General features: G+C 36.3%; 1 protein-coding gene across 1 annotated transcript in view; it reads right to left on the reverse strand.

The window, feature by feature from the left end:
- Nucleotides 1-11,791: 11,791 nt before the first annotated feature.
- Nucleotides 11,792-20,798, reverse strand: part of LOC101895877 (calcitonin gene-related peptide type 1 receptor) — a 264,742-nt gene continuing 255,735 nt past the window's right edge. The window contains 2 exon segments of the mRNA XM_011298341.3: nucleotides 11,792-13,436; nucleotides 16,015-16,143. Of these exon segments, the coding sequence (XP_011296643.3) occupies nucleotides 12,384-13,436; nucleotides 16,015-16,143 (1,182 nt within the window). The 3' untranslated portion in view covers nucleotides 11,792-12,383.

Here is a 20,798-nt window from a genome sequence, read left to right on the forward strand (position 1 = left end):
GAAAATTGAGGGGTAATTAACGAAAAACTGAATGAAAACATTTGTGAAACGCTCCAAGAAAATTGATAAGTGTTTTGTTAGCCTATATTGAGAATATATGAAAAAAAAAAAGATTTTTAAAGGTTTCAGTCAATGGAAAACACAGACCAAACGACTGAATTGTAAAAAAAATATAAAAAAAAAGAATTTAAAAAAGTTATAAGAATAAATCTTTTGTATCTCGTACCATCGCTCGTTAGCGTGATACTGGTAGCGTAGACCGACGTCATAGAAGTGTACGGAAGAAAACAGCAACATCAGCAGAAATGGTTCGAAAAGTAAAGAAGCGACATGATCGAAACTCGCGTCGCAGTGGCCGTAAAATGGCTCGTGAGCTGCACATATCGCAATATCCCATTCGGGAAATATTGAAAAACGAGCTCGGGGTAAGGCCATTGAAATTACACAAAAGTGCAAGAACTTACACCGCAACAGAAAGAAAATAGACTCAAAAAAGCTAAAGAGTTGCTTCGCTTGGTCGAAAGTGGTGAACTGCCGAATTTGGTTTTCTCCGATGAGAAAACATTCCTTGTCTAGCAGTTTGTAAACAAACAAAGTTATCGTGTTTACTTGTCCAACATAACTCAAGCGCCAGCCATGGTGATGGTGTGGGCCGCCATAACAGCCGATGGTCGCTCTCCGCTCGTATTAATCGACCATGACATCAGAAAAAATACCAAATATTATTGCGAAAATATTCTGGAGGGTGTATTAAAGCACGCAAACATTTTGGCCGCAGACCTAAGACATTCCAACAGGACTCCGCACCATAGCACTTGATGGGAATATTGAGATGTACCAAGTCTGAATGGAATCGGATGATAATTTTGTCTCGTCTGAGCTTCATGGATATTCACTATTTTCACCATTTGTGGGAGAGGTACCAGAAGAAGAAGTGGACCGATATATCTCATCTTCACAGCAGATCTATTCTTAGTGGAAATAATGGATTTTTTTAAATATAAAGAGAACCGGATGCTTATTTCGTATTTTATTATCGTTTTTTGGTTATTCAAAACTTTGACCCCTTATGGGGGATCTACCAGAAGGAATGGTTTGATCTCTTACATCTTTATAACAGATATTGTGTTGATGGAAATATTGAGATATACCAAGTCTGAATGAAATCGGATGTTAATTTTGCCTTTTATGAGCTTCATGGATATTCACAATTTTTACCCTTGGTGGGAGAGGTACCAGAAGAAGTGGACCGATATATCTCATCTTCACAGCAGATCTTGTGTTAGTAGAAATAATGGGGTTTGGGAAATATAAAGAAACCCGTTTGGATGTTTTGTATTTTATAATCGTTTGTGGTTATTTAAAACTTTGACCGTTTATGTAGGAGCTACCAGAAGGAATGTTCTGGTCTCTACCATCTTTGTAAAAGTTTTTATTTTAATAGAAACATTGAGATTTGTCAAGATGTGAATGGAATCGGCTGTTAATTTCGCGTTTAATGAGCTTCATGGATATTCAAAATGTTGACACTTTGTGGGGTAGTTAAAAGAAGGAGTGGACCGATATATTCGATCTTCTCACCAGACCTTGGGTTAATAAAAATATTGTGATGTGTGTAATTTGGAGACAATCGGGCTCTTACATCACATTTTATAAGAGTTATAATTACTTAAAATGTTGACTGTTTTTTGGGGAGGTACTTGTGGGTACTTGTGTGGGCCGATATTGTCCATTTTCGCACCTGACCTACTACTAATGAAAATTTTCGGATCTGCAAAGTTGGAGCAAAATCGGATTATCCTTTCTGTTTCTGCAGAAACATATTATTATACCCTCCACCATACTATGGAGGGTATATTAACTTTGTCATTCCGTTTGTAACTCCTCGAAATACTCATGTCAGACCCAACAAAGTATATATATTCTTGATCAGCGTAAAATTCTAAGTCGATTTAGCCATGTCCGACTGTCTGTCTGTCTGTCCGTCTGTCTGTCTGTCTGTCCGTCTGTCTGTCCGTCTGACTGTCTGTTGTAATCACGCTATCTTTCGAACGAATTGAGATAGAAGGCTAAAATTTTGCACACGTGTTTATTTTTCCAGTAGCAGGTTAAGTTCGTAAATGGGCCATGTAGGTCCACGTTTTCATATAGCCCCCATATAACGGTACCTCCCGATATTCGGTATTTTGATGTTTTAAGCGACATTATACACCGAAATTGTTTCAAATTACGTATTTAGAGTTCGCAATGAGAACTACAGTCCGTGACAGAAAATTGCCTATGCAGGTCCAGGTCTTCGTATAGGCCCCATACATCAGTACCTCCCCATATTCGGTATTTTGACGAGTTTAGGTACAATACACATTGAAATTGTTTGAGATATCGTATTTGACGTTAGTAATGGATGCTATAGCCTGTGACAGAAAATTGTCTATACTGGCCCAGGTCTTCGCACAGCTCCGATATAACGGTACCTCCCTATAAACGATATTTTGATGATTTTAGGTACATTATTCACCGTTTATTTCAAGTTTAGAAATTGAATATAGCAATGGCTAATGGCAAACAATTCCTATGTCGGTCCACGTCGTATAGACCCCAATATAACGGCTATATTGGGTACTTTTAAAATTTTAACAAAATTTTTTAAGGATTTTATTTTTTGAAAATTTCCAAATTTGTTCCAAATGCTTGAGGTTATTCAAAGTTCGGTCCGGCCGAACTTACTGCTTTTTAACTTGTTTTTATACCCTACAACACTATGTGTTGGGGGTATTATAAGTTTGATTGGGCCAAAAATTATGTAACACCACGAAATATTGGTTTCCCATATAGGAAAGTATATATGGATCATCCTAGCTCGCCGAGCTGAGTCCATCTAGCTATGTATGTCCGTCCGTCCGTCTGTCCGTCTGTCCGTCTGTCCATGTTAATTTGTAATCACTCTACAGGTCGCAATTATGGCCCGATCTTATATACCAAATACTGAAAAAATGTCGGATTTTGCAGTAGCTATACAGGTCGCAATTATAGACCAATCGACGGAATTTCGCATGTAGCTGGAGTTTAGGGCGGGGAAGAAGCCTACCAATTTGGGTGGTCATCGGATAATATTTAGCGGGTAAAATAGACCATATCTTTTGTGTTGAAAAAATTCAAAATTTTTCATTAAAACGCGAATATTTTAAATCCCGGCGAAATCCCAAAGCCATAACAAGGTTACTTTTGACCTTTACATTGATGTTAACATCCAACAAATCGGATATATAGCAAAATATGTGCGATATATATGTTTATCAAAGAAGATATTCTTGAAAAATCTCTTATATGTCGAGAACGGCTGAACTGATTTCGACAGTTCTCATTAATTCAGAATGGCCTCTTGGCAGGAAAGAAACAACGTCTATAAAATCGCATAAAAATATCTCTCTAAAGATGAAAATATTGATTTTGTAAAATTTTCTCATATTTTTTCAATTTTGTCATATTTTTGGCATATTTTCATTTTGAATTAAACATTTGGTAATATTTTTACAGCTAACAAAACTAAGTAGTTATGACATCAGAATATCATATACAGATCGCATTTATGGCCCGATCCTTACGAAATTTTGCATGGAGATAACATGAGGGTCAGAATAGAAGCCTACTCTTTTTGGAGATGATCGCCATATATTTAGGGGTTGAAATGGACCAAAAAACTGCAAAATTGTCGGCAGGTCGTAATTATCGCCCGATCCTCACGCGCATTTGAATGGAGGTTACCGGACATTGCAAAAGCCAAATAGTTTTGGATGGCCATCCAAAAATATTCAATGTGTGAAATAGATTGCCAACTTTTGTAGACAAAATACGAAAATATCCATTCCAGTGACTTTTTGGAGAATTCGCAAATACAGGAATGACGCACTTCTGACTATTTCGTTAAGGCTGATTTCGTTGAAGAATATAGTCAAATGTCTGTATCTCATATATATGCGTTTTAGTCAAAAACCAATAATAAATGTTAATCTTTTGCCACTTCTGAGGATTATAGGTCTTTGGGAAATATTGGTTCCAGATCTAGGAAGACCATTTACGTGCAACATCTATCTATAAATTGGAAATGAGCAAATTAGTTTAAGTTGCTATTATTCGAAAATTAGAGAACGAAACCTGATGGTTTTCTTTTATTATTTGTCACAATGTCTTGTGGAATTCTTTCGAGTATCTCGCCTATATAAACTGTATCGTTTATTATAGTGTTGTAGGGTATTCAACGGTCGGCCCCGCTCGACTGTAGCCTTTGCTTACTTGTTTTATTTTATTTTAATTATTTATTTATTTATTTTTTTTTTTTTTTTGATAATTTCGACCTTTTTGAAATTACCTGAAGGAGGGCACCGATGTTACTCATCTCCGAACTCGATATAAGTTTGCTAATAATTTTACGATGTACCATGTTTGGACCATATCGAATACTTCCTTCGAGACTTATCGTGCGCACCAACCAGTCAGACGGACCTAGGGTATAAAGCCGTTATTTCGATGAGGTACGTTTTGGCCGTATCAAATGTTATATACCCTCTCTAGCCATATGGCTGAAGGTTTAAAAGTAAGAAGTAAATTTTGAACCAAATTTTTTTTTAAATATTTCAAAGCTAACTAATATTTGCACCATTTGAATCATAATAATATGAATGTATAGACCAAGAACTTTGAAATTTCCGTATTGCTGTAGTTCTGTGAGGAGTAGAAAATGTACAAAAAGTACCAAAAATTTTGCAACTGTATTGGGGCAACGAGTAGAGCTAGTATTCTTGAATAAAGGCGAATTTTTTTCTGGGGTGTATTAAATTAAGGTAATGGCTTTTGGATATTTAATACGCAATGTGGAGAGAAGTAGCAAAATTCGGTATTTTTATACCCTACGCCACAAGGTGGTCAGGGTATTATGTCTTTGTGCATTTGTTTGTAACAGGCAAAAGGAAACGAGATAGACACATAGTTCCTTTTGATGAACTGCATAGAATCACTTTCAGAGTCGATTTATGCATGTCCGTCCGTCCGTCCGTCTGTCCATGTATTTTTGTAAACAAAGTACAGTTCGCATTTATTGTCCTATCCAGATGAAATTTTGCACAAATCATTTGTTTGGCCCAAGGATGAACCCTATTGAAATTGGAGATAATCGGTAAAAATTTAGATATAGCTCCCATATATATTTTCGTCCGATTTGCCTTTTATTGTGCACCAAACGTGTAATATCAGCCCGAATAGTATGGAATTTTGCACACACAACCTGAAAATAGGCCTGAAAATAAGTGTGCCAAATTTGATGGAAATCGGTTCAGATATAGCTCTCATATATCATATATATTGTTCATCCGATTGTTATTTTTGTCCTCCGCAGCCGCAATATATGCACTCTGTAACAACAAAATTTGGGGAAATATATCAAATGCAGCTCAGAAATACCTTTGCTAAATTTTATCGAGATCGGTTCACATTTGGATATATCTCCATATATAACTTCGTCCGATTTACGTTTTATTGTGCACCAAACGTCTAATATTTGTCCAACAGGGATGAAATTTGACACTTACGGCCGAACTAAGTCTAGAAGCTAGTGTCTCAAATTTGGTGAAGTTCGGTTAAGATATAGCTATAGCTCCCATTTATACTGTTCATCCGATTTGTTGTATTTGTTACCCACAGCCGTAATATGCACTCCGTAACAACGATATTCAGGGAAATATATCAAATACAGCTCAGAAATATCTTTGCCAAATTTTATCGAGATCGGTTCAGATTTTGATAGATCTCCCGCATCTAACTTCGTTCGATTTACCTTTTATTGTGCACCAAACATGTAATATCAACCCAAATGGGATGAAATTTGGCACTTACGGAATTGAGTCTAGAAGCTAGTATGTCAAATTTGGTGAAGATCGGTTCAGATATAGCTATAGCTCCCATATATACTGTTCATCCGATTTGTTATATTTCAAATTAATTGTGCACCAAATGGGCAAAACAAGTCCGATTTTAAAATATACAAATGCTTCGGCATATTTAGTCCTTTGATCCTTTAAATTATAATTATACTCATAGCGTGTATGATTGAATTCTCCCATAAAAACTTTTAATTGTTATACGCAGCTCTACTAAATTGGCAAAGTGGTGTAGGGTATAATAAAATCGGCCCCGCCCGACTTTAAGACTTTCTTTGCTGGTTACCTGTAACGTTGTGGGAACGGTGAAGCTACAAGTCTTAAATTTCGAATAAAAGAAAAGTTCATTTAAGAAACAAGTTACAAAGCAGTAAGTTCGGCCGGGCCGAACTTTGAATACCCTCCACCATTAGAAAATATTCAAAAAAATAAAATCCATTGAAAATTCTGTTAAAATCTTTAAAATACCTAATATCGGAAGGTGCCGATATATGTGGGGATATTCGCTATTGTGGACCTATATAGACAATTCTTTTTGAGGGGGTAAAATGCCCACAAGGGATCCCTTTTGTGGAATTTCAGACAATTTCATTGAAAAATGTGGATAAAATCATCAAAATACCAAATATCGGTGGTTCCGTTATATGGGGGCTATACGATATCGTGGACCTATATAGATAATTCTCTGCCGAGGTATAAAGTACCCACAAGGAACTCCTTGTGTGGATTTTCAGACAATTCCGTTGAAAGATGTAGCTAAAATCATCAAAATACCGAATATCGGGGGGTACAGTTATATGGGGGATATACGATATCGTGGACCTATATAGACAATTCTTTTTGAGGGGGTAAAATGCCCACAAGGGACCATTTTTGTGGAATTTCAGACAATTTCATTGAAAAATGTGGATAAAATCATCAAAATACCAAATATCGGGGGTTCCGTTATATGGGGGCTATACGATATCGTGGACCTATATAGATAATTCTCTGCCGAGGTATAAAGTACCCACAAGGAACTCCTTGTGTGGATTTTCAGACAATTCCGTTAAAAAATGTGGCTAAAATCATCAAAATACCGAATATCGGGGGTACCGTTATATGGGGGCTATACGATATCGTGAACCGATATACCCCATCTTCGAACTTGACCTGCCTGCAGACAAAAGAGAGATCTGTGCAAAATTTTAGCTTCCTGATGACGCTGATCAAGAATATATATACTTTGTTGGGTCTAAAATGATTATTTCGATGAGTTACAAACGGAATGATGAACTTAATATACCCTCCATACCTTTTTTAGTGGAGGGTATAAAAATCTATAGTCATTGAAAAATAATTGAACAAGTCAATTTACTCTAGCATCATTAATTTGGTGTTCGAACACATTTAAAACAAAAGGATTCAATCTCCACAAACCGTTACATTTTACACGTAGGCGTTAATTAGAAAATTCCATCACAACACGCACTTGGAAAAACAAAAAAGAACATGGCACAAAAATCCCCAGAATGTTGGAAGTGAAATGACACAACTTTCTTTCATTTCTTTCATTGGTTTCGATAACAATGACGCATGAGAAACATGTCGGTTTGAAAAGAATCTGCCACACACACATACCGATGTCTGTGAATGTATGCGTATTTGTGTGTAACACCTGAAATTTGATTATGTTTTTAATTCCTCGAGGAAATCAATGTTAATCTAGACTGTCTATGTATATGTGTTGCGGGATTAGGATGTGTGTGTGTGGCGTATCTTCACATGTTCATTCATAATGAAGAAAAGTACGTAAGAAGGTAAATTGCGCATTGGTTGTTGAAAGTTATAACGTCATTAAATACATTTTTACAAATCAAAGTGGGAAGTTGAGGGTATCAATGTAATAAATGAAGAAATATTAAGATTTCGGGATTAAGTGACTAGGGAAACGATTGGAATATATTTCATACCAAAGAAGGTTATTAGCTCAAAAAATAAGGGATCTTCTTATCAAAGGTAGATAGAATATAAATTATTTATATTTGACATTTTTGACAAATTAAAGCTATATCAGACCAATCCACGTCTATTCTAGGTATTGAATGTTTCCTTATGAAGGGTGGAGACTGCCCGAGATCAGTTAAAGGTTAAGGTTTTGCTTAGAGATTTTCTAGGAGCGTAGGCCGACATCAAGAAAGTGGACGAAAAAAAAATAACTACATCATCAGAAATGGTTCGAAAAGTAAAGAAGCGACTTGATCGAAGCCCGCGTTGCAGTTGCTGAAAAATGGCTAGTGAGCTGAAAATATTGTCATATTCCATTCGGCAAATATTGAAAAATGAGCTCGGGGTAAAGCCTAAAGCTAAAGAGTTGCTTCGCTTGGCCGAAAGTGGTGAACTGCCGAATTTGTTTTTCCCCGATGAGAAAACATTCGTTGTCCAGCAGTTTGTAAACAAGCAAAATGACCGTGTTTACTTGCCAAAGAGGTCAGCTGAAAATGTGCACCTTCGGATGGCCACCGGAACTCAAGCGCCGGTCATGGTGATGGTGTGGGCCGCCATAGCAGCCGATGGTCGCTCCGTGACATCAGAATAAATGCCGAATATTATCGCGAAAATATTCTGGAGGGTGTATTAAAGCCTTGGGCGCGCAAACATTTTGGCCGCAGGCCTCGGACATTCCAATAGGACTTAGCACCATCGCACTCAGCACTCTCCACCCAAGAATGGTTACAAAATAAGTTTCCTCTCTTCATTTCCAGCGCACAATAGCCACAAAAATCTGTGGATACCAATCCATTGGCCTATTGTGTCTGGAGTATTTTCAAAAGCAAGTTTGGCACTAAAAACAACAATCGACCGACAAATCACCTCAAGCAAGCGCTTCGCCGGGAATGGGCTAAAATACCACAGAGCAATATTCGGGCAGCGTGTGACGGTTTCACTGGCCGTTTGAAGGCCATAATTCGTGCCAAAGGTAACCAATTCGAGGAAATCTAAACTTATTCTAAAATTTGATGCTATTTCCGACATTTTTTGCTTTTATTCAATACAACTAAGAAAAACAGGTAGAAAAAATGTAAGTTCGGCCGGGTTGAACTTTGAATACCCTCCACCATTTTGTACCAAATTTGGCAATTTTGAAAAAAAAAAATCCGTTAAAATTTCTGTTAAGGTCTATACGATGACGTGGACCTGCAATATTCAAATGCGAAACTTGAAAAAAATTTGATTATAATGTAGCTAAAATCATAAAAACCGAATATAGGGTGGTACCAGGGGAGGTACCAGGGGGTTTTAAAACGTGGACCTGAAAAGACAATTTTCTGTCATAGTCTGTAGTATACATTACGAACTTCAAATGCGAAACTTAAAACAATTCCGGTAAATAATGTCGCTAAAATCATCTAAATACCGAATATCGGGGGGTACTGTTATATGGGGGCTATACGAAGACGTGGACCTACATGGTCTATTTTCTGTCTTAAGCCGTAGTAACTACTACGAACTTTAAGTACCAATTTTGAAACAATTCCGGTAAATAATGTCGCTAAAATCTTCAAAATTCCTCATATCGGGAGGTACCGTTACATGGGGGCTATACGAAGACGTGGACCTACATGGCCCATTTTCAATACCAAAAATCCTGCAGACAAAATACACATTTGACATACTTCATTTCGCTCGGAAGCTAAAGTGATTTCCACAGACGGACGGACATTGCTAAATCGACATAGAATTTTTTGCTGATCAAGAATAAGTGGGATCTAAAATGTATATTTCGGAATGACAAACTTAATATACTCTCCATATTATAGTGGAAGGTATAAGAATGTAAAAATTATGGCATTTGACTTTGTTACAGTTTTTTATCTCACCCTCTATACCAAAAAGTGGACAGAAATCACTAATTTTTTAAAATCGATGGATTCTTGAAAAATCCAAAGCTCACTATTTATTTTATTTTTTTTGAAGGCTCCTTATTAAACTTTTTGAAATATATATCAAAATTTCGATTTATTTTATCAGGAATGGATTCAAGAGAAAGAACTTATACATTACTTACAATTCCACCATGAATTCCTGATTTCAAGGACTTACCTTTGGAAAATGGTTCCCATTTCCCTTTGTATTTCAGAGCCATAACAACAATTTATTTCAAGTAAATGTAAATAAATGTAAAAATTATGGCGTTTGAATTTGTTGCAGTTTTTATACCCTACAACACTATGTGTTGGGGGTATTATAAGTTTGATTGGGCCAAAAATTATGTAACACCACGAAATATTGATTTCCCACATAGGAAAGTATATATGGATCTTCCTATCTCGCCGAGCTGAGTCGATCTACCTATGTATGTCCGTCCGTCCGTCTGTCCGTCTGTCCATGTTATTTTGTAATCACTCTACAGGTCGCAATTACGGTCGCAATTACAGAGCCAGAATAGAACCCTATTTCTTTTGGAGATGATCGCATAATATTTAAGGGTTGAAATGGACCAAAAACTGAAAAAATTCCTGATTTTGCAGTTGCTCTACAGGTCGCAATTATAGACCAATCAAAGCGGGAGTTAGCATGGGGCTAGAGCTTAGGGCTGGGCAGAAGCCTTCCAATTTTGATGGTCATCGGGTAAAATTTAGTGGGTGAAATATGCCACAACGTTTGTGTTAAATAAAAGTTAAATTTTCCATTAAACCGCGAATATTTTTAATCCTGGCGAAATCACAAATAGACGAACAGGTCAATTTTGACCGTTACTTGGATGCCGATATTAAAAATATCGGATATATATAGCGAAATATATACAATATATATATACAAAGATATAGATTTGACATATTTTTATTTTTTCATATTTTTTATCGCATGTGATTTTTTCAATTTGACTTATAATATTGAAGTGTATATTATGTAATATTTTTGCACTTTACAACACAGGTTGGGGATATTATATAAGTATTGCAAATACCGTCCGATCCTCACGAAAATTTTCACAAGATTAGGGTTGGGCTCAGAAGGGCTAGGCCTATTGTTTTCAGAGATGTCCGCAGTATATTAGGGGTTGAAATGGACCAACAACTAAAAATGTTCCTGATTTTGCAGCCGTTATAAAGGTCACAAATAGAAACCAAAAACACGAAATCTCGCATAAAGTTAGAGTTTAGGACAGCGAGTGCAATAGACCACTAATTTTGTGTGAAAAAAATACCACCATTACTTACAGGCGATATCCGAAATACACAAAAGGCGAACTTCTGGCTTTTTTATGCTGATTTCGTTGACGAATGTAGATGAGTCTAAATTTGGAGATACAGAGGGACTTCTTGCTTTTGGAGATGATTGGAAAATATTTAGGGGTTCAAATTAACCAAAAACAGAAATGTTTTTCCGATCACACAATCTCTTCACGCCTGTGAAGGGAGTTAAGGATAGGGAAGAATTCTAGTATTTTGGATGACCATTGGATTATATTTATCTGTAAAATAGACTACAACACTAACAGCCCGACGGAGTGCATAAATGTTGGGCAAATGTCCCTAGTCAAAATCCTAATTTCAAAAGCGAAATCTTCCAATTTGGATTTGGGCATAATGGGGCTGCTAACATATTGTAGTGTTGTAGGGTATAACGTAGTCGGCACCGCACTACTATAGCCTTTGTATACTTGTTTTTATCTCACCCTGTATAGCTCTCCCGTTTTTTTGTCATCTTCCAGGTTCCCACATTCCTGTTGTTCAGGATTCATATATTGCCTCTAAATGGAGATTTAGAAATTTAAATAAAAAGAACCATCCTCCATTGTTTTAGGATAAATCTTTGCAATTTTATTCAACACTTTCTCTTGTTTTTTTGTTTTGTTTTACTTTTTTTCTTATCAAATATTTACACAAATACACATATACATACATCGTTACATACATCTGCACTTAATTTAGGATGAGTTTAAAAGTTACTTGTACCAAGTTCAAAATTTTATACTTAAAAAAAAAAACAATACAAAAAGAAAGTATATCTTAACTTAAACTAAAAACTGAGTTTGAAACGTTTAACCTAAAATTGAATATCTGCTAAGAGTAAAGATCGATTTACAGGGTGTTCATTAAAAGTTTGCAACTACTTCGGTTTGTTTGGTTGTCTCTGGGCGTTTCATTTTTAAAAAATTGTGAAAATGAGTTTTTTGTTTTTAAGATTACAAGGAATCTCTTACAATTCTGATAACCGCTTTACAGTTTTATTTAATTACGATATTTTTGTTTTTTAGGTTAGGTTTGGTTAGTGCCAGGTGGGTGGGTGGTTGCGTGTTTAGGTGTTTGTTTGTTTGGTGGGTAATTTTTTGGATGAGGTGCTTGAGTTTTATGCAAGAAATTTCCATGATATTCCTTTAAGTCATTTGATAATGAAAATTTTCTTGGAGATGCAGGGTATTGGGGGTGGAGGGGTTGACAAAAGTCCTTTCTAAGGATATATCTAAAGGGATTCATCGATCAAAGTGGAGCCAAGTAAATTTAAATTGTTTCTATTTGTTGTGGTATTGGTGGTGGATGCCTGACCTGCATTGGACTCAATGCTGATGGCTTCATTTCTCTCACTGCCAAAGGATATTGTGGTAGGTGCTGTGGTGTATATTTTCGAATGGCAGGAAGCTGGGAGTGTCAATGGCTGAGTTAAATTGTTGTTGATTGTATTGCCATTGATAGAGGCCACTGCCGACGTTGCAGTGCTGGTACATCTCGGCAATGAGGTTAAATGGGATATTGCTGATGGCATTGTTGTTAGTGTTGTTGCGGGTGCTGTCGCCATTGTTGTTGTTGTGTTTGCAACCAAAGCAGTCGTTGTATTGGTAGTAAAATTTTCATGAGATGTCGTCATTGGCATTTTGTTTAGAATACATTTTTCGTTTTCCTTCGAGGCTGGACATGATGTCGTTGTCAGACATCTGCTACCTATTTCCATGGCAGCAGTTGCAGCCACATCATCCACACCCTCAATGGCATCGTCCATTTCCTCCTCAATGGTGGTGCTGGCAATTGGCGTGGCTGTGTTGGCGGCATTAATGTCTGTTGTCATTTCCATTAAAACATCAGTGGCATTTGCATTCGTTGTTGTTGCTGCTGCTGTTGGATTCAGGCTATGCGGATGATGTTGTTGATGTTGTGGCGTTACCGACATGGCCTGGGACTCTTCCATCAATGGCTGGCGTATTCGTGAGTTATCCACGGTGCTGCGACGACGGAAAATGTGCACATTTCTCAAGCCATTCAAAAGGCCACCACCACCGCCACTCCGATGAGGTACCCGTTGTGGCTGCTGATGCCCGGATGCCGGAGAATGTCCAAAGTTCGCCGTTTGCTGATGCGTGGCACTACTGTGAGATCTTTGACGTTGATTATGACGCTGGTGTCCTTCACCACTCACCGAGGACGACACGGCACTCGATGCACGTCTTTTGCCAGCCAATGACGACATCTCTTTTAGTCATACCTTCTCCTCGCCGGGCAGGGCGGGACCGCAGCGTACGAACTGAAATCAAAAGAACTAACATTTTCGGTATATAAACTCACAAAGATAACGGTAATAGAAGTCATTTTTGTTTATTTAAGTTTTAGCTTGGGATTTTTTGTAGCTTTTTTGCTGGTTATTTTTTGTGTGAAAAAGCCAATTTGGTAAAATAGTGAGGGCGATGAGGATGAAACCAAATTGTTATAATATAAATGTATGAAGTATTTTCAATAGAGGGAGCGAAGCTTTTTAGAAAATGAAGCAAAGACTTAAGTAAATTAGATTGGGTTAAATGACGATGCAGATAACAATACTTAAGCTAAGCTATTGAAAAAGATAAAATTAAAAAAAAATAATAATAACAAATAAAAAGCTGCAATTTCGGCAGGGCCGAACTTTGAATACCCTCCACAATTTGGAAAGAATTAGTACATTTTCCAAAAAGTAAAATCCGTTAGAAGTTCGGTTAAAATCTTAAAAATTCCGAATAAAGCCGTTATATTGGGGCCTATACGAAGACGTGGATCTGCATGGGCAACTTTGAATATTTGAAAAAAATCTGATGAATAATATTGCTAGAATCATGAAAATACCGAATATCGGCAGATATCGTTATATAGGGGTTATACGAGGATTTGGACCTGCATACGTAATTTTTCGTCATTGGCTGTAGTATACGAAATTTCAAACAATTTCGGTGAATACTGTACCTAAAATCGTCAAAATACCGAATTTTGGAAGGTACTGGTATATGGGGCCTATACGAAGACGTGGGCCTGCATACGCGATTTTGTAATAGGTTGAAGTACCCATTACGAACTTCAAATACGAAATTTGAAAAAACTCCGGTTAATTATGTCGCTAAAATCATGAAAATATCTAATATCGGAAGGTATCGTTGTATGGGGGCTATATGAAGACGTGGACCTGCAAACGCGATTTTTTGTCATAGACTGAAGTACCTATTATGAACTTCATATAAGAAGTTTGAAACAATTCCGGTGAATAATGTCGCTAAAATCATGAAAATACCGAATAACGGCAGGTATCGTGATTTTTTTTGTTTTAGGCTGTAGTACTCATTACGAATTCTAAATACGAAATTAGAAACAACTCCGTTGGGGAGGTACCGTTATATGGAGGATATACTATATCGTTCCAGGGAGTAAAGTGCTCAGGAGGAACTCCTTGTGTGGATTTTCAGACAATTCCATTGAAAAATGTGGCTAAAATCATCAAAATACCGAATATCGGGAGGTATCGTTATATGTGAGGTATACGATATCGTGGACCTATATCGACAATTCTCTTCCAGGGGGTAAAGTACTCACAAGAAATCCTGGTGTAGAATTTCAGACAATTCCATTAAAAAATTAGCTAAAATCATTGAAATACCAAATATCGGGGGGCGATTCCGTGGACTGATATAGCCCATCTTTGACCTTGACCTGCCTGCACAAAAAAGACTGATCTGTGCAAAATTTTAGATTCTTATCTTAATTAGTTTTGACTCTAGCGTGATTACAACAGGAGGACGGACGGACAGGGCAAATCGTCCTAGAATTTCACGCTGATCAAGAAAAAAATGAGCTACAAACGGAATGACGAACTGAATATACCCTTCGTACTATGGATACTGTAGGGCTTAAAAAACAAGTAAAAAAGGAGCTCAGTTCGGCCGGACGGGACTTTTAATATCCTACACCATTTGGAAGGAGCTTGAGAAATTTAATAGTTTTTTCTAGGACCCATTAAGATCTTCAATTCCAATTTTGAAAAATTTCAAACTATAATGTCGGTAAAATCATGAAAATACCGAATACCGAATATGGGAGCTATACGAAACGTAGACCGACATGGCCCATTTACGAATCTAACCCACCTACTGGCAAGATACACACGTGTGCAAAATCTTAGTCTTCTATGTCAATTCCTTCAAAAGATAACGGGATTACAATAGACAGACGGACAGCGCTAAATCGACTTAGAATTTTACGCTGCTTAAGAAAATATATCCTTTGTAGGGTTCCTCATGAGTGTTTCGAAGAGCTACAAACGGAATGACAAATAATGGTTGCGGGCAAAAAAAAATATTTATATCCTTCAAGGAAGGACACCTATCATATTTCTCAAATTAAAGTCTTTACGACCGAATAGTTATTTATTATTGCCTGACTACTCATTTAATAATTTTTTCTCCGAAATGATAATCAATTTTACACAGATGACAATCTTTAATTATGAATATTAATTATACAATTTAATCAATTTTTTTCTCTTTAATCGCAAATTGATTTTCACACCCTAATTATAAATTCCTGTTCTCTGCTGTTCGATTAGATTCTGGAATTTTCCATTTTCCAATTCAATTGATTGGTTTTTGGCTAAGCAGCAAACAATCAAATAAAAAATTAATTAAATTAAAGCGTTAGAGCATGATAATGAGCAGCAGCAGCAGATTAACAAGCGAATATTATGAGGTGGGGGAGGTGCAGGGACAACAACAAAAACATCCATTTCAATTCAAGCAGTGAAAACGAAAAGAAAAGACGACAACCGAAACTTACACGCACACACACATAAGTACACAAAATCTTACCGAGACCTGAGTGGCTGTGTAGGAATTGGCCCGAGGTCGATTGCTGAGGAATGCAGTACGCCAGCGTCGCTTCACTTGGGCAATAACTTCACCGTTGCAGAAGCAAAACAGTGTGGCCACGCAGAGACCCTGAAAGTACATTAAAAAAAAGAGAGGATGAAAATCAATATCTTAAATAGGATGTATGAAATGGTTTAAAATGTTTAGAGAAAATGTGAGGAAATTTAACAAAACAAGTAGGAAAGTAGCAGTAAGGTTTTCGATAGATGTCAAATATAGTATTCGGGTGAGATAAAAAAAAAAACAAACGCCATAATTATGCCCTACAACAACAGTGTTGGGGGTATTATAAGTTTGATTGGGCCAAAAATTATGTAACACCTCGAAATATTGATTTCCCACATAGGAAAGTATATATGGATCTTCCTATCTCGCCGAGCTGAGTCGATCTAACTATGTATGTCCGTCCGTTCGTCTGTCCATTTTAATTTGTAATCAAGCTACAGGTCGCAATTATGAACCGATCCTCAAGAAATTGAAAATGGAGGTGGGGTTATGGTCAGAATAGAACCCTATTGTTTTTGCAGATGATCGCACGATATTTAGGGGTTGAAATGGACCAAAAACTGAAAAAATCCTGATTTTGCGGTTGCTCTATAGGTCACAATTATGAACCAATCGAGTGGGGGAGTGGAGTGGGCAGGAACCTTCCAATTTGGGCGGCCATCGGACAATAATTAGCGGGTAAAATAGACCCTAACTTTTATGTAAGAAAATAGGAAAATTTCCACTAAACCGCGAATATTTTCAACCCCAGCCAAATCACAAATATATTAAGAGATAACTTCTTGCCATGACAGTGATGCTAATAGCCAAGAAATCGGATATATAGCAAAATAAGTAAATGGGTAGGAATTGATCTTATTTATTCTGCTTATAAATCAAGAACCGCTGGGCCAATTTTCACAATTCCCATCACTTCGGAATGGTCTTTTGCCAGAAAAGTAGAAAATCTAAGAAAATCGCGGAAAAATATACCAATAAAAAAGTGAATATTTTTGTTCCATTTTTTTTCTTTTTTCAATTCTTGTCATATTTTATCATTGCATGCGATTTTTTCAATTTGACTTACAAATTTTAATTGTAAATTTTCTAAATGTTTACACCCTTCAACACTACGTTTTGAGGGTATTATATGCGTGTCGCAATTATCGTCCGATCCTCACGAAATTTGGCATTGGGGTTAAGTTTTTAAGGTTTTTCTAATTCTGTAGTCGCTCTGTAGGCCACAATTGAAACTAATCAACACGGAATTTCGCATCGGAAGAGAGTTAAGGACAGGGAAGAAGTCTAGCATTTTGGATGACCATTGGATTACATTTAGCTGTAAAATGGACCACAACTTTTGCCAAATCCTCCGGCCCAAAAAGCTAAGAGTATCCTCTGGGCGGGGCTCCTTGACATTATTTCAAAAACGAAATCTTCCAAAATGGGTTTGGATATAAGGGGACTTCGAACATATTGGTCGGCCCTGCACGTCTATAGCCTTTGCTTACTTGTTTTTAAATTTTTTTTTTAATTTTATTGAATGAAAACAAAAAATTTAGGAAATAGCATCAAATTTTAGAATAAGTTTAGATTTGTTCGAATTGGTCACCTTTGGCACGAATTATCATTTTGGAATTTTTAGTGCCAACTTTGCTTTCCAAAATATTCCAGACACAATAGTCCAACGAATTGGTATCCGGAGATAATGGTGGCCATTGTGCGCTGGCCATGAAGCGAGGAACCTCATATTGTAACCATTCTTGGGTGGCGTGTGCTGTGTGCGATGGTGCTGAGGCCTGTTGGAATGTCGAAATGTCGAAACTGCTGGACAACGAATGTTTTCTCATTAAGGGTAAACTTAATAAAAAACATTTAAAAAATTACCGATAGATAATCAAGAGGTCATTTTTTATTTAATTTTTATCTTGAAGAAACTATCTTAAAAAACTCATGAAAGTCTTCGAAAAAATGTCAAAAAATATACGATTTTTTGTCAGTAGCGCATTGAATTTTTTCATTTAACAATATGGGACAGTTGCCGTTGTTATAAAAAAATTGCTTTTAAAATCCAAAATTTTTAATTTAAGACATCTTTAAAAAATCTCTTTTGGTCAAAGAAAAAAAAAAAAAAAAAAAAAGAGAAAAAACATCCTTAATAATCCACAGTTTTTCATTAAAAGGCCATACGAAGTCTTTATCCATACATATTATAGGATAGGTTTAGGATATACTTGAATAGTTTTTTTTTTTTTTAATTTACGATTTTAAGTTAAAAACCCACAATTTCTGGTCAGAAGATCCTTGAAGTGAGCATCAGATCAATATAACACAAAATCTGCGTTGAAGATAGAATTTATCAGCCCTCTTCTTCTTATTCAACGGAACAAATTTTTGAATAATTATAACTCTCTCGCAAAGTAAGCATTCGATTTCTTTCAAATTTCACACACAACAATATTTATACCCTCAGCCATATGTCTAAAGAGGGTTTATATCATTTCATACGGTCAAAACGTGCCTTGTCGAAATAACGGTTTTAGACCCTAGGTCTCTTTAGACTAAATCCGTTTCAGGATATTTGAAGTCGGTCTAGCGATGTCCGTCCGTCTGTCTGTCTGGCTGGCTGCTGCTGGCACGATAACCCTTGAAGGGAGTATCCGATTTGGTCCAAACTTGATACATCGTAATATTTTTGTCAAACTTAGATCAAGTTCGGAAGTGGGCAATATCGGTCTCCTCCTTTTGGTACCTCCCACGAAATTTAAAAAAAATATATTTTCTGCACAGGAAGTGAAAGGATAATTCGATTTTGCTCGAACTTTGCAATACTTGCATCAGTGCTAAGTCAAGTGCGAGGTCAGGTGGTAGAGATCGGACTATTCCTTCTGGTACCTCCCATACAAAGGGTCAAAGTTTTGAATACTCTCTTCACATTATACACATCACAATATTTTTATTAACCGAAGGTCTGATGGGAAAATTGGATATATCGGTTCACTCCTTGTGGTACCTCCCCCACAATTTATTATAACCCTTTATAAAATGTTATGTAAGCGTCCGATTCTCTTCAAATAACATATATCATAATATTTTTATTTACCCAAGGTCAGTCCACTTCTTTTGGTACCTCCCCCTACAATGGGTCATAATTTTTAATATCCAGGAAGCTTATAAATACTCAACTCAATACTTCCACAAACACAAGATCTGTTAAAACGATGGTAGAGATCGGACCATTTCTTCTGGTAGCTTCTCCACATACTTTTCAAGATTTTGAAAAGCAAAATGCTCATAGAAAGTGATATAAGCATCCAACTCTCTTCAAATTTCACACATACAAATATTTTTGCTTACGCAGGATCCGTTATGAAAATGATATATATCTGCGAAACCCTTTTGATACCTAACCCAAATTTCAATACTTGTGTCCGTCATAACTTGCGAAACAAGTCGACGTTTTTTTACAACTGGCCTTTTCTGAATATTTCTCTTAACAATAAATCTGATTCTCTTCCAGTCCTGGAATATATTATTTTTGTGTAGAAGTTTGTGGAAACCTTTCCACACATCCGCGGTTTTTTTTGGTAAAAGTATTAAAAAATCTTTTTTTAATCTTTTTTTTTCTGAAAAAAAAAAAAAATCAATGTTTTCTTTAGCCTCGAAGAGCCGAAGCTTCTCATGTTTTGTCAGCAATATCTTTAAAAAGTCCTTATAAATCACATTTTTATTAACAAGAGTCCTTTAATAATTTCATTCAAAAAAAAAAAAAAAAAAAATATATATATATATATATATATATATATATATATATATATATATATATATATATATATATATATATATATATATATATATATATACAAATCCTCAACCTAACCTAAATCCTAGATCTCATCCTCCATTCTCTAAAGCAAGAAACCCTTCGCTAATCGTTCCATGCCACATTTAAAAAATAAAGTCCCTTCGCCAGAAAAAAATCCTTTTCACTCTTTGTAATCAACATAACTGTAAATAGAGTAAAACAACTCGCTCCGAAAAAACATGAGAAAAATACAAATCCTCACAAAAGAAGCAAACCGACCAACAAATGATGTGCTTAACGTTGAATCCAACTTTGGTGGCGGTGCCCTGGCTGACGGGAATGGGAATGCGTTAAGAATTCCATTTTCCACAGCCAATGGCTTAACTAAAGCGACCGCAATTCATGGCTGCATGGGGCGAATGGGGAAATTGTTTGGTTAAAGCAAACAAGAAAAAGTGGGAGGAAGAAGAGAAAACAAAAAAGGATTCAAGCAATATGTTCAAGCCGGAGAGTAGTTTATGGGATTTGCCGGCAAAAAGTAGAAAACAGAAAACAACTTATAAGGCTTAAGTAGATGTTTTTCTTTGCTTTTGGTGCATCGTGTTGAACATGAGATAATGCTTAAATAATTTGGATAATTATGCCAAAAAAAAAAAAACAAGAAAATTGTGTTTATTCAGTTCATAATAATTAAAAAAGGGGCTCAGCTGTTTGTGGGCAAACAAATTACTTTTTCGGAGATGATGGTCGAAATATTTTGAGATAAAGTAGTAATTATAGAGGTGGAGAGTAACAGGGAACCACAATACTCTATATGTATCTTTATAAAGAACCCAATAATCCTTTAAAAATATTTTAAAGATGTATTAAAAAAAAAAGAGTCTTTATGAAGAAGTCTCCTATTTTTATACCCTACAACATTATGTGTTGTGGG

The sequence above is a fragment of the Musca domestica genome, unplaced genomic scaffold (genome assembly GCF_030504385.1).
Source record: "Musca domestica strain aabys unplaced genomic scaffold, Musca_domestica.polishedcontigs.V.1.1 8, whole genome shotgun sequence".
Taxonomy (NCBI): domain Eukaryota; kingdom Metazoa; phylum Arthropoda; class Insecta; order Diptera; family Muscidae; genus Musca; species Musca domestica.